The sequence below is a fragment of the Equus asinus genome, chromosome 5 (genome assembly GCF_041296235.1).
Source record: "Equus asinus isolate D_3611 breed Donkey chromosome 5, EquAss-T2T_v2, whole genome shotgun sequence".
Lineage (NCBI taxonomy): Eukaryota > Metazoa > Chordata > Mammalia > Perissodactyla > Equidae > Equus > Equus asinus.
The window spans coordinates 32777081-32792294 of NC_091794.1; the positions used below are offsets into that span (position 1 = coordinate 32777081).

General features: G+C 38.2%; 1 protein-coding gene across 18 annotated transcripts in view; it reads right to left on the reverse strand.

Moving 5' to 3' along the window:
- Positions 1 to 15214, reverse strand: part of TP63 (tumor protein p63) — a 224431-nt gene that overhangs the window by 65917 nt on the left and 143300 nt on the right. For all 18 annotated transcript variants that reach the window (XM_044771294.2, XM_014843376.3, XM_044771293.2 and 15 more), the window contains one exon: positions 11047 to 11301. In XM_044771294.2, the coding sequence (XP_044627229.1) occupies positions 11047 to 11301 (255 nt within the window). The remainder of the gene's footprint in view (positions 1 to 11046; positions 11302 to 15214) is intronic.

The following is a 15214-nucleotide window of genomic DNA, read 5'->3' on the forward strand; positions in this document are numbered from 1 at the left end:
ACCTCAAGTTCCCCATCACCTGCCATTTTAGCTTTTACACCAAAAAAGTGCACAGATGATTTACTGTTTGATAAATTTTATGATGACTCTCAGACATAAAATATAAATATCTACAAAATATGCCTGTTACATCTATATATAAAAGTGTAAGCTGTAATCTTGAGGGTAGATAAATATAATATATACTCCATTACCAGTGAACATTATGAAAGAACAACAAAAGGCTACAGAATGTGTTATCCATGGTAACTCTTAGAGGTTGTTGACTTTTTTTAAAAGACTGATTAGTTATTTGCCGAGTGTCTTCCTAAAATCTAAAGGAACAAAGTTAGACGAAAGAATTTTAAAAGAGTTCTGCATTTATTTATACTTGTATAACGTCAACACTTTCTAGGCAGAAAAAAGCAAAGGAGAAAAAGGTCACTTATATGGGTTAGCTCAAAAAGAAATCATTAATTATTAGTTCAAGAAGAAATTATTAATTATCACAACAGGATACATTTTCTATGCAGCCTTTCTAACTGTGGAAATATAGAAAAAGTTATTCCAAATTTCTATTATGAAAATACTTTCAATCTTACCTGTTGGTCAATCTCCTTTATCTAATTATCAACTAAACATCATTTCCCAAAGGCCTTACCCACTAAATCCATGGTTTTGTACAGAAAGGTTTGGAAGAACGAGTGTAGGTGACAAACTCGAATAGACAGTATTTAAAGGCAAGCACCAAACCCTGGGTCTAATATACAATTTGTGCCCTCAAAGACCTCTGCTAGCAGTCACCAAGGGAAAGGAACAGCGCTCTCTCCATTAGCCCTTCCAGCCTCTCCCAGACTTTCTTATAACCAGCTGCCTTTGGGGACGTTTTATCCTCTCAGGACCACTCTGCTTTGAAAAGTGAGAAGGCAGTCAGGAATAGTAAACACAAAAACTCTATCTTCAAATTCAATAAGATACAATATTTCTCTTTTTTTCTTACAAGCAAAATCCCAAATAATATCTTTAAAAATTAATTCAAGTTCTTAAAATAAAGAATGGTCTACACCACAGAATTTTTTAAAAAAATATTTCTTAGCAAAAGAAATACATTTGTAAGTGCCCATTCTAATTTCCCCAGAGAAATTTTGAAAAACAAAAGCTTCTCAAGTTATTACACATCAAATGCACCAAAATTCTGAGATGTCAAAATGTTAGTTAAAATATTTACTATATAGGGGCGTGTCCGTGGCTGAGTGGTTAAAGTTCCACACCCTCTGCTTCTGCAGCCCAGGTTTGCTGGTGCAGATCCCATGTGTGAACCTGCTCCGCTCATCAGCCATGCTATGGAGGCATCCCCCATATAAGGCAAAAGGGAATTGGCATGGATGTTAGCTCAGGGCTAATCTTTCTCAAGTAAAAAAAGAGGGAGGAAGATTGGCAATGGAAGTTAGCTCAGGGCAAACCTTCCTCACCAAAAAAAAAAAACCAGTTTATTATAAAAGCATATCACTTTCAGATAAGTCAAGCTTATAAAAATAACAACATTTATGCTATAAGCAAACTTAATACACATATGTCAAGGCATACAAGATATTTAAGTAAATTTTATAGGGCTATGAGAATCCCTTTGCTATTTTAAATGATTACAGTGGCTTACAGTAGTCAGAACTTTGCTTTTATGACATACAGTTAATCATATCTATGACTTACTTGATGTCAATTCCTTAGTCAGAAATGTAAACCATAATTATAACGTTGTTCTTATGGGAAAATGAGATTTGTTTTTCCAAGAATACAAAGTAGTCAAAAAAAAAAGTAGAGGCAATTTATATTGTTTAACATCAGGGCTCTATATTCACAGACATGGAAACCTCAAGTTAATACAGAGTAGAAGGAAAAAGTAAGTAAAGGGGGAGAGAGGAGAAAGGAATCTCTCTCTAACCCAAATTATAATTATTGTAAATTAATTCCTTTTTTACTGAACTAGAGTAACATAAGTGTATTTAAATAAATATGAGTATTTATCTTCCTATTTTTAAGAACAAGGTAAATTTTCCTTTTAATGAGCCAGTAAAAGTGGTTACAATTTAAAACTTTACTGGTTCTGCTGAAATGTTACCAATAAAACACCAAAACTCTAAGAAAAAAGTAAGTGATTAACCGTTACAGGGTCCAATTCAACATGTTTCAAGAAGAAATTATTTTGCATTAGAAAAAAATATATGTATACGTATACATATATTTTCCTCCCATATTTATTTCTAGGGACTTATATATATATATAGTTTCATTTCATGTCTACTTATAAATGGAAAATTGAATTGCAAACATGAGGATATGGTGTAGTATTCATGCAGATGAATCTAAAAACGAAAATCCAGGATAAGATAATGACATGTTTTTAGAGCTTCATCTCTCAGACTCCCAAAGTACTTCATAAACTTTAATTAGGCCTCACGGCAATCCTGCCAAGTAAATACCATAATACCCATTTAACAGATGGGCCAAAACAGAGCAACTTGCCCCAGATCACACAGCTTGTTAGTACCCCAAAGTTGTCCTTCTGAGTTCTGTGTGCTACTTAATGAACTGCACTCTTCACGAGCTTGTCAGATGACTTCTCAAATTCAAGTGAGGATCCTTAAGTAATTATTATTCTTCCTATTTAATACAACTTGGAAACCACTCAAAGAAAAAGTCTTTTGAAATGATGTCCTCATCTTATTCGTTATATTTTCCACAAGATTTAATGCAAATGATACTGGTTAAACAGCATAAGAAGTAAAACAAAAATAAAAACTAAAGGAGTAACCCATGAAGAAATACTCATTTGATGACCTGGAAAATTCAGAGGTAGCCCTGCGTAAATCAATTAGAAACGCCATTCCAATTCTTCAGACTTTTCTAATACAATAACAAGACGGCACATTATACTCTTGTTTGTCTATTCACTAAGAAATCACAAGTCTTCATTATCAGATCCAAGCTAAAATGAGAAGGCTTATCCTACTTGTGAAGTGAGAATCCCTCCCTAATTTTACCTCGCTATAAATTAGATCTAGGGTCTCCGGCTACTATCAATTTTCTTTTAAATTTCAGCTGAGAGAAGCCTGATGATAGGGTCATCATCATTATCAAAAACCATGGGAGAGACAGCTGCTAAGATCATTACCTTTAGGCCTCTGTGTGCCTAATTACAGGACCCCCTGTTCTAAAAGCATCCCATGTCTATAAAACATCCGCAGGGCTTCAAAGAGTCTAAGATTTTCCTTCCTATTCTACCGTAAGCTCTTTCACAATCACAAAGAATTGGAAGTTTTTGGGCAGAAAGCTGTGTTATCGCAAGTCCCCTTCTGGGCACAGTGATCTGAGTAGACCTACTAATTGCTGTTGATATAAAACCATGAGGATTTATTTTATATGCAATTGCTTTTACTCATGACATGACAGCTGATTGCTAACTACCTTTCATGAGAAAAATCCATCTTCCCCTCTCCACCAGAGGAAGTGGGAACTATTGGAAGACTTGGTCACACTATGCAAATGGCTAATACTGGGGGATGCAAACAGGCGAAGGTGAAAGCTCATAAACGGGAACGCACCAAGTGCAACAATCCCACAGTAAATGGCCCGCATCATTCAGGGCTGATTTTAAGGGATCTCTGGTGAGCTTAATAATATACTGTATTTTTCTTGAGTCATTAAAAAATTCTTAGGACATTATTCTCTGCTTATACCTCAATTTTCAGATGATTTTTGTTCCAGCACTGTCTCTATGTGCCAATTAAAAATAAGCCATCGGTTAGGGAGCTGAGAATACTGATTTGAAGCTCTTTAAATCTCACTGCCCTTTTCTGATTACAGCTTTGGCCAATTTTAGAGTTAATTTACAGAGTCCCATAAATTCTCTAACAATAAAAACAAAACAAACACATAAGATTCTTTCTTTACGCAAAGGATCCAACACTGCATACCATTATATTTTTTTATAAAACAAAGTCTTATAGGCATGTAAGGGTAGGAAGGTCATTTACTGAAGAAAACAAATTGAGAAAAATCTACTTTGACAATATGTTGCTTAATTTAGTGTAGGGAGGGATTAATCTATACGACTTTTCAAGAGGATTGAGAATTATTATTTCTGAATGGAATATATTTACTACTAACCTATCCCTTAGATGCTTGCTCCAGTTTCCAGTTATTTTATTAAAATTTTAAGTAGTCATCCCTTGTCACTGTTAAATATATTGCAAGGACGACATTCAGTCTGCCTATTGTTTTGCTTGATCTTTAGTGTTTTACATCTTTTTTTTGGAATTATCACTATCATTTGAAGATCTAGAAATATTACATGCAAATCCAGGTTTCTAGCTGCTCTTTAAAAATTAATCTTTTAATGCCAGGCATGACAACAAGCTGGGGTTGCAAAGCAGATACTCCCATAGACGGGGTATGTAAGCTCATCTCACCACCATCTCTGTTCTCACCATTTGACTCATTTATGCCACCTCCCTGGCCTTACTGAGACTTAGGTTTGCCACCTCCATGGTAGCCCATTACTAATCAAAGTGATTTATTAACCAAGAGGGTCTGATGATCTGATTCCGTTTTTGATGGCAATTTCCATGGTGATTGATTTATATCATGATCCTCCCCATATTAATCTACTATTTAAGGAAAGCAAATCTATAGTGAAAAAACAAGATACTGAGTGGCTGGTCATACCTACAAAGTGAAACTGACCACTAGCAATGATAACCTAAGTGCAGAAGGAGAAGAAGGAGGAAGAAGAGGAGGGAGGGAGGGGAGCAAAAGCTGGCAGAAGATGAGACGGAGCAGGAGAAAGAATTGGGGGGAAGGGATTTGCTGGGTTTTTTTGTAGTAGAAAAGGAAAGGCAAGCTTCGTTTAAATTTGCTATTTATTTTCAATCAGTGGTCAGTCTCGTAATATTAGATGCAATAATAAATCATAATACAAAATTTTTTCCTTTAAATTTTGAAAGCACTGTAGAGTGCTTTAAATAAATCACTCAGAAGTGTGTAGGAGGGCCATAAACATTAGATTAGGTAAAAAGGGTTTATCTCAAAAAGGTTAACCTAGAGTCAAACTAAACAAATTAGGGCAAACATTCTGACTGAGTTATTCTGCTCTGGACTGGGGACTACACCTCTGCAGCATGTCTTCCAAGGAAAATTCACTGTTAAATTCCAAACCGAGAGTTAAGCAAGTAACATGAATATCACCAAGAATTTCAAAGTCCTTTATTTAGGACATTCTTCCTCAATACTCTGTAAACTAAGAAAGAACTTGGATAACAGGCGAGTATGTTCAATGTTATTATTTTCTCTATCATGAGAGAGATGCAAAAAGACACTCCTGTATGTATCTGGGGAGATGACAGGACAGCTTTGGCAAGAAGTGAAAATAAGCTTGCTATGATTAATAAATGTATCAGTACCAGAAGCCAAGTATACTGACTTCTCTCCTGTCCCTCAGAAATCTAACAGCCACTCAATTGTAAGAGGAGCACAAACCCCAGTTAAGCCTCAATTTTGAGGAGAGAAGTGTTTCTTTTGTGAAAGGAAGCAGATAAATCACATTCACCATGGCAAAGTTTGTCTGTACATCATGTCCTTTGATGGGCTATTCTTAAGAGTCCCAAGATTCCAGAAGGCCACGCAATGGGCTGGCTTGCATTAGATTTCTGCAGAGCTGGCAGCCTTATTCTGGAAGTCTTACATTACAGGTAACCTGATGACAGAGAGGGTGGGACACAGGCACGCATCTCGGCTAGCCTGTGGAGCCAAGGGGAGCGAGCTTGAAGACCGATATGCTGGGATCAATGAAACTCTCCCGGGAACTGGCTGTTCCCCTTTCAAATGCCACCTCCCTAATCTCTCCACTTGCTCAAGTCAGATTCTTCAAAGCTCTGAACACAACATGAGGCTGGCATGATTAAGAAAGGCAAAAGAAGAATGCTCTCTATAAACCATGGGTGGAGGCAAATGGCATCAAATTCACGGACAGTTAACAAACATCATAATTGAAGGATACTGCTTGGAAGAACTATAATTCTTTCCTTTAACCATGAGGAGAAAAACAAATCTTCTAAGTATTTACTAATGGCCTACTGTATTTTGGGCACTAGGTCAGGATGCCTGCTTTATAAGACCTTGAAGACTATGAGGGGAGAAAGTCACAATAGCAAAAAGTGATTGTATGTCCAAAGGCCAGGGTCATTATCTCAGACTGAGCATAATAGAAAAACACTAGCTTGAGTATTTTCACAGTATTTGCACACAGATAATACAGCATGTCATGGGTTGTGAAAAACAGCTCTGAAACTGACAGAGGTGTGTGAGGCCGATAATCAAGGCAGACTTACCTCATTCACAAAGAGGCCTGGTCACTAGAGTCCAGCAAAAGAAAACACTCTGCCCCAGAAGTGGTGTCCTTACCACTCCTCTCCATTCTCAAGTAGCTGCCACAGAAAGTTTATCTTTTCCACACTTGCGGCTCCAAAAGCAATCTAGACCAGTTCATACGATTCCTTTTAATGGCCAGAAAGTATTTTGTTACATGGATACGCCACAATTTATTGAACCAGTTCCCCACTGGGGAGTGTGTAGGTTGCCTCCAGTACTTTGCCACCGCAAATTAATATGCTGACTCTTCAATAAGTGAGGTCCACTATTACCCTTTATTTAACATGGGGAATAAAACAAAGGTATTCTCATAAATGAAATGGCAGATTAAAAATGGGAAAGAAACGCTAGAAGTCAACAGGTCCTTAAATGTGGAAAGACTTCTTCCTTTTGCTGGCAAGGAGAGCCTGCATCTGCTTGGACAGGCTTCGCAAAACAGCACGGCCAGCCTGCAGAAGTCTGCTTATGGGAAAGCCTGTTATCATCCTATGTCATCTATTCATATATTTGGATAATGGATAGTATCAGTCACTTGGGGCTAGAGTATGCATGTTAATAGTCCAAAAGCACTAAGAAAGAAAAAAGTATAAGAAATTTGGCTTTGTATTCTCTCAAATTATTACTTACTGTACAACTGAACCTTCATCAAAACTATAATAAACTCATGAAACAAAGAGATTCATATTCAGACTCAGTAAATACTCATGTGCCTATTCTGGGCACACTTACACATGTCACGTAATCTTCATGAAAGGAAGGTATTAACACCTCCATTTGTAGGTGAGGAAAGTGAGGTTTAGAGAGATTGAATCCTTGGGGTAGGTCCCATATGATGCTAGTAAATTTCAGGGTTGAAATCTGCACCTCAATTTCTTGCCATTTCCAAATGACCGTTCTGTCAACTGTCCTATGGCTGATGATTCCTAGCTTTGACACTAGACCAGCACTCCATTATATTAAATAGTAGGCTCTATAACTAGAGGCACTTACATTGTAGAAATAAGAAGAAAGTCTAAAACTAAATACTAAATTCAGTGTTGATTCGGGGGGAGGGGTGCATGTAAAAGAGAGAATGTGGAAAAATGTTATCATACTTCACTTTATTTCATTGGAAGAAGTTTAACATAAATGTCATATTTTTATGGAACTGCAACCACAATCACATCCACTATTTAAAACATAGAGAAAGCAAAGAAAATATGCATAGACGCTTTAAATATATTAATTATATTTTGGCAGTAATTCTGAGTAAAAGCAGAAATTAAGAGAGAAAACAACACGAAAGGATGACAAGTGATAAAATGGTACTAAAAAGATTTTTATTAAAGAATTCCCGGAAGAGTATGCAGTAAGTGTGGCCTCGCTCTAATGACAGATGCTTCTGCTGCTTTCAGTTTGTGGGCAGTTTTAAAATATAGCATTTGATTTTGAAAAATTGCTTTAAAATGCACAGATGCCTGGGAAATAGGTGTTGGTATAACATGGCATTAAAAATGTCCTCCATCAGCTGAGCGTCAGTTCATACTTCACAGGGCCTGCGTGCTCCTGTCCCTCCCACCTTCTATCAGTCAAGGGGAAAGACAGTCTAGACAGGACAGAAGAGAGATCTGAACTGGGAGTGAGGTGGGCCTTTCCCTCCTTGGTTGGGTATTAGCCACGTAATCTTTACTTCTTGAAGTTTCCTCATTTATAAGACTGAGGATAACAGCCTTGCTTAAGAAGCTTGAGTAAGATAAACAAATGTATGAGAGAACACTTTTAAAAATGTGAGGTCTACATATAAATGTGAGGATATATGATTTGCCTCAAAGAAGTAGATGCTGCTATTTACAAGACACTGGTGTCCAAGGCTATGAACTTACATCTTTTAGGTGATCTCAGCAGCTATTCAGATAAGGGTTCAAGTGGCCTAGATTTAGAAGAAATGCAACTGGGCCTAAATCAAACCTGACTGTGAACATGAAAGAACTTAATAAAAATAGAAACACATGATACACTACAAGGAAAGAATGGACATCTAATTCAATCAATCACCTTATCCTGTAAAATCTACAAGGTAGATTGTAGACAACTGAATAGAAACTCAAGAAAGACAGAACAGCTTAACCAAGGTCACTCATTAATGGCAGGAAAAATACCTGATTAGAACCTAAGTCCCCCTAAAAACTTTCCAGGCTGATTATTAACACTACCTCACCTAAGAAAAGAGAATAGATTTCACCATACTCATCCTTATCCTCATCAGAGGCACAGACTGAACTCTAGAAAGATGAAGTGACTTAGCTAAGGTCACAAAGATGATCAAGATGAGAACCTAGGTTTTCTGGCTCCCAGCCAATGCTCCATCCCATGACCACAGTCCTACCCCTTTTTTCAGGGTACGGGTACTGATATCACTGTTGCCACAAAAAACTGTACCAGTGGATTCCACAAAATATATATTTGTTTCTTTTTAACTCACCATTTAGGTAGAGATCTCTAGCCTTTTTTTTTTTTTGAGACAATTTACTTCTCTGATCAAAGATGATTGAGGATTGTGCTAAATCTGAAAAAAGTCTTAGGATTTCTGATGAGGAGTTGGTGAGGAAGGGAGGAGGGAAGAAGATTTGATGTTGTGCTTGCATCAGGCTCCATTCTCATGGTTCTTAAACCATTTTAGAAGGGAAGTGATTAATCATTCAGTGACTGCAACATGCCTGTTATCCCTTCAGAGGTGCTCACTCTTAATATAGTGAAGCTCTGTCTATGTCAAACATGAAACTGTTAGCCTCAAAGATCAGTGGTGGTAAACATCCAACTGGTGGCCCCTATTCTAAAACACATCAGCGCTGCATTCATAAAATGGTTCTTCTAGTGGGTTCTTCAGTAAAATATTACCTACGTCAATCAACCAATATTTATTTAAGGCCTATTGACTCTAAGTTGACTCACCTGTAGTGTCCATCTCCAGGATTATTAATATAAAAAGACTAAAAATTATGACAAATGATAAAAACACACATGGAGGAGAGATCAGATTTAAGCTAATCTTGTACTTTATGGATGAAATATGAGCCATGACAGACCGCTTCTCAGATCGTGAAAGAAAAGCATTACAATAAATTTTTAGATAATTTTGGGACATCCCGATGTGAAACGGTGGAAAAAGAAAGAAAGGACACAATCTAGTGAGGGAATGGAGAATCAGAAACAGGTCCAGCAACACAAAAGCCTCTGTGACTGTAGGATGTCACCTGACTTCCACGTTCTTCAGATTTTCTCATTAGTGAAACGGGAGTTATAAAACTTGTACCTAGTTCACAAAGACGTAGGGTCAAAATGAGGGAACACACATGCAACGATGTTGGAATGTAGTGTTACGAACAGAGTATGTTATAAATTCTGTACAACTGGATTAAAGCCTTTGGGAACTAGATGCTATAACATAAAAGAAGAAATGCTTTCCAAAAACATCTATTTGCCAAAGAGAGGAAAAAACTGTTAAAACAATTCTAAAGCTACTTCTCAGCAAGATGGTGATATTTGGAAGCGTTTCTATAATCCATGCAAACATGAAATTGTTTGTCAAACACGCACGCCACTTTGGTCTTGGGCATTCTTTGATCAGCTAGTTAAAACCAGTCTTGTAGGTATCCTCCCTTCTATTTGCACTTTATTCATGTTATAATACATTACACAATAAACTTTGAAATAGAATAAACATTCTTGTACCTTTTTCAATTTTTGAAAATATTTCCATGTTTTCTTATAAAAGTTACAGGAAGGTGTTCCCCCCCCACCCCCAACATTTTAAATCAGAACTCTTTGGCCTAATTCAGGGCTCTGATGTATAGTTGTAGAGACTTCTTTTTGGGAAAGGTGTTTCTACAAATAATAAATATATATGTACCAATAAATTATGACTCATGTTATAGAACCTATGTGTATAAACAAATTTAGCACTTCCTTAATAAATGCAATTTTAATTTCTTATTACCCTGTGTTTGTGATTTTATTCCTTTCTTTTTTCCTGATGAGGAAGATCATCACTGAACAAACATCTGTGCCAATCTTCCTCTGTCTTATGTAGGACCCCACCACAGCGCAGCCTGACAAGCCATTCTAGGCCGGAATGGGGGATCCGAACCTGCAAACTCTGGGCTGCAGAAGCAGAGTGCGCACCACGCACCACTAGGTCGGCCCCTATTCGTTTTTTTAATCACATCTTAATGTGACATTTCTTCAAAATAATGAGACTGGGAACTATCTTACATTCTTGGGACTGCAAACGTTTATATCCTATGAGTAGGGTACTTCTTGTTGGCATAAGGCTTTACAGTTTCAAAAAAGGACCACACAAAGGACTTTCAAACAGCATGAAGCAGGCAAGAACACATCAGCTCAAATTGCTAGGAGCCAGCCAGAACATGGGCCTTTGGTTCCCAGATCAGGACTTTTCCTACTAAATGACACTTTTTCTCTCTCTGATCTACTGTTACATATCAAAAAAAAAAATGTCCTTATAGGACCAGGGAAAAACTTTCCAACATTAAATAGGGATCTCTAAATTTTAAGGGGGAGAAATCCCCCCGAGGGGTGGTGAAGATGACCTTTGAACTTAGGGGTCAAGTTTAATGGCATATAGGCACCCAGCGCTCTTACCGTCCAGGTAGCCGACTTGGCGGTGCTGGACTGCTGGAAGGACACATCGAAGCTGTGCGGGCCTGGGTAGTCGGTGTTGGAAGGGATGGCAGGCGACGGCGAGAGGGCGTCGAAAGTGGAGCTGGGCTGCGCATAGGGCGAGGGTGCCGTGACACTGTTCTGCGCGTGGTCTGTGTTGTAGGGGCTGGTGGACGAGGAGCCGTTCTGAATCTGCTGGTCCATGCTGTTCAGGAGCCCCAGGTTCGTGTACTGTGGCTGCAAGACACCCAGAAACCCTGATGTTAGCCATTTAAACTACGGATCATTACTCCAAACAAAGGCATCATTTGGTACATGCCTTCTACAGTGTTCGACCTCAGGTCTGTAACACTTCACATTCAAGGTGAAATGAGCAATTTGTGATACACTGTTAAAAACACCAAGAGAAGTCTGAACACTATGTGTGTTGTGTAATGACCTGCACAGATCACACAGCTCTTATGTGCAGCCTTTAAGATTGTGGTCTCTTCAAGAGTATTTGAAAGTAGAATATGTGCTTATTCACAACCTTGGGCAAAAAGTGCCCAGTGCTCAGGAGCTGTTTAGGAATTCTTTAAAACAAATTAATACCACCCGCTGTTTCTCAGTTTTCTTCTTCTTCTGGCATAGTATTCAGAATGAGGAAGAGCAGTAGAGGGGATTTAAGCATCAAATTGTTGTATATGGGGCAAAATCAGATGACATCCTTTTAGTGTTACAATTCTCAATTCTGCCTCAGGGTATCAAGAGTTCCCCTAAATGACTGTTTCCATACAGACTGGAGGGGCATGGGTAGCAACATTAGGGAGAGCCAACTATATATTATAAAGGGTAACATGCTAGTGTATCATCCAAACACTGTGTAATTTTTTATGTTTTTTTCATTTCTTTGTAGCAGTTTATTCTTTTCTAGAGTAGGACATAAGAGAAAAATCAACTAGTTATGATTAAAATTCTATATTTGATATAATTCAGAAGTACATTAGCTCACAGAGCTCCTCTATGCAAATGAGCCCCAGCAGAGTAGGTAAGCAAGATGCTCATGGAAAGAATGAATTAATTTCTTTTTTTTCATTGTAAAACACAGATATACACATATTACATTTTACTTTTTTTTTTTCTGCTTTTTCTCCCCAAATTCCCCCAGTACATAGTTGTATATTTTAGTTGCGGGTCCTTCTAGTTGTGGCATGAGATTTCTTATTTAATCTGCAAAACAACTTGACTGTATTACCATCAGAGAGAGGAAGTGATTTGCTTAAGCATTGGCTAATGAGCAAAGAGTGGGGATTTTGAAACCAAATCTTCTGATTCCAAGTCCAGGGCTCTGCCCACGCCATCACAACTGTCAGCCTGAGCAGATAATTTAAGTCATTCCTAAACCTGAGTCCAATTGGACACATTTCCCAAAGGGGCAACCAGCCTACAGTACAGGTTTCCCCTTGTGAAACCTTCTGACACATGGAAATCTCACTGTTTCTTCAAGTGAGCGAAGGGAAAACAAATCAAAAGCGAGAAGAGAGGCAGTCCTGTTGGTACCTATTTTATAAAGGAAATGAGGAGTCTGGCTCTTCAATGGAAATAGAACTCTGAGTCCCAGTCCAAGCAAAACCACGGAGGAAAATTCACCAAGACATAGGCGCTTGATAAAAATTTTAATTAAACTCTGGAAATAAAATTATTTTACTAAACTTTAATTATTTCACACGGGGAGGAGAAACGGACTCTGCCATTCCATTCAGTCCTGAGAGCATCTGTCTAAATGTTAATGGTCGCATGCCCATTCCATTACATTTATACATTCGCATTCCACTGCCGAATGCCACGTCCCCATTTGCTCTTCAAATAGCTATTAATCTCTTTACACTTATCCCCATGCTGACAAGGGCAGCTGTTCGTCTCGCCTCCTCTCCCCTCTGACTTCTACAGCTCCTATTCCTCTCCTATGCTCCATCTTCAGCTTCCCCTCTTGACAGGTGCCAAGAAACTGCAGGTGAGACAACCAGGGGAGAAAAAAAATAAAACCCAAAGCCCCTACAAATGCGTCCACACCCCTGGCTGAATTAAAGCTTTTAGGTATCCAAGCCTGCGGCAACAGCCCAAGAAGGGGATTGAAAAGATATTGTTTGTGTTCAAGTTAAGGGTCAGTATACAAAGCACTCCGGAACGTCCTGGAGAAATCAGATAATGCTCCCAGAGGCACGTGCTTCCCTGCAGCAGCACAATTAGGGAGGCAGCCGGCCCTGACAAAAAGGACAAAGAAACTCGTGAGCACTTTCTCACAGGCAGTAAAATGCCTGCTGGGCCACCCTTTTCCTCCTCCTTCTAGCTACACAGAATGGAACTTCAGCTAATTGTGGGCTTGGATGAGAACAAAGAAACATGGTCCTTTGAAATTTTTTTTTCAATACAGGTAAAGAGAAAAGTTTTGGGACCCAGCTTTAAAAGCCAGTGAGCAAACACTGAATGCTTCTTGAAGGACTTCAGAGAAATGGAAACTCCATTTACCTCCAAGGCACAAAGGAGACCCAGGAAGAGCAGTAAGACTGAACATATTTAGGTGGCACCAAAGAAGCAAAAACTATATTCCAAAAGTCTTTAATAGCACTGTGGGTGCTGACAGGTATACTTTTAAATGCCATAATTTACAATCCATATAGTTCCAGGTAAAATACTTTACTTAACAACAACAGGATTTGTTTCCAAGGCTAATTCCTCAATTTATGTAACATAAAGCTAGATTTCTCAGGTTTAGGCAAAGAGCTGCTTACTATCCAAGATAAAAATGGGAAGACACATTTCAGTTTAAACTTTTCCGCAATTTTAAAGCAACATAAGCCAAGTAGTATAATCATTTGTCTTAAAAAAAAAAAAAAGCATACAACCAATGCTAATAACTGAATCAATTCACCTAAAATAAACACAAACAAAAACAAATCCACCAAAGTAAGAATTACTATGACTGGAAATCTACTTGGGTACTTTTCATATCTTCATTTAAAATGAATGTCATAAACCTGCCATAGGAAACAGTACTTTAGAAGTTAATTTTAAAAACATTTAGTTAACAACCACAAAAAGGCTCTTATTTGCTTATTTCTTTGATTTGAAGAAAAAGGGGACATGCTCACACAGTACGATTGGAAACCGAGGGCAGACCAACATAGCCAAGAAGAACAAGTGATACATAGACAGGACCAGCAAAATAATTTGCACAGCCCATTGCAAAATGAAAACACAGGCCCTCTTGTTTATAAATTATTAAAAGTTTCAAAATGGTAACAGCAGAGCATTAAACCAAGCATGGGGCCCTTTGTGACTGCAGACTTCGCATGCCTAAGAAGCTAGCTCTGTATCAGCTTAATGTGAATAATATTTATCCCTTATTCTCCACCAAAGTGAAGCTTGTGGGGTGAAGGGAGCAACACCTATGCTCGTTCTTAACTGTCAGTAATTCCATAAACACAGAGAGGAGAAACTTACATTATGCTGGAATGCTAACATAACTCCTGTTTCCAATGACAAGTGAAAGAGCCTCAGAACTTAGAACGTGACACTTTCATAGCAGTCACAAAAACTGCCCTCGGAAGAACTCTGTGGAGTCCCATATGTCCCATGTGTTTCTTATGTAACAAAAATTATTAGAATATTTGCAATGAAATAGGAAGTAGGTTGTCCCTTTCTAACCACAAGGTGTCTTGATCTCTGAATAACCTTAACGTACCCATAGGCACTCAGTGAATGAACAAATGAAAAATGTTCTATATCTACCCTATCATGTCTGAAAGAGGAGATGGTCTTCTTCCCACAAAATATAAAAGGCAAAAATGCACACAATTTGTCTGATATCTACTGTAAGCTTGATAAAGTAAAACAATTGATTTCCTCTGAATTAAAACAGATGCTTCATTTCCCATAAAATAACTTTGAAATAGGAAACTCACTGCCTGGATCCTAGAAAATTACCAACATCTTTAGCTGGAATATATTCAGGTTCATCACAGACTAGCCGATCTGATGACAGAAAGGATGAAACACACCTTGGTCCCAGAGACTTAACACACTGTATGCTAACTCTGTAATCACACAACACCCTGGGGGCCTTCTGAAACATGGAGCTGGCATAATAAGTGGAGGGATACCCAGGGGC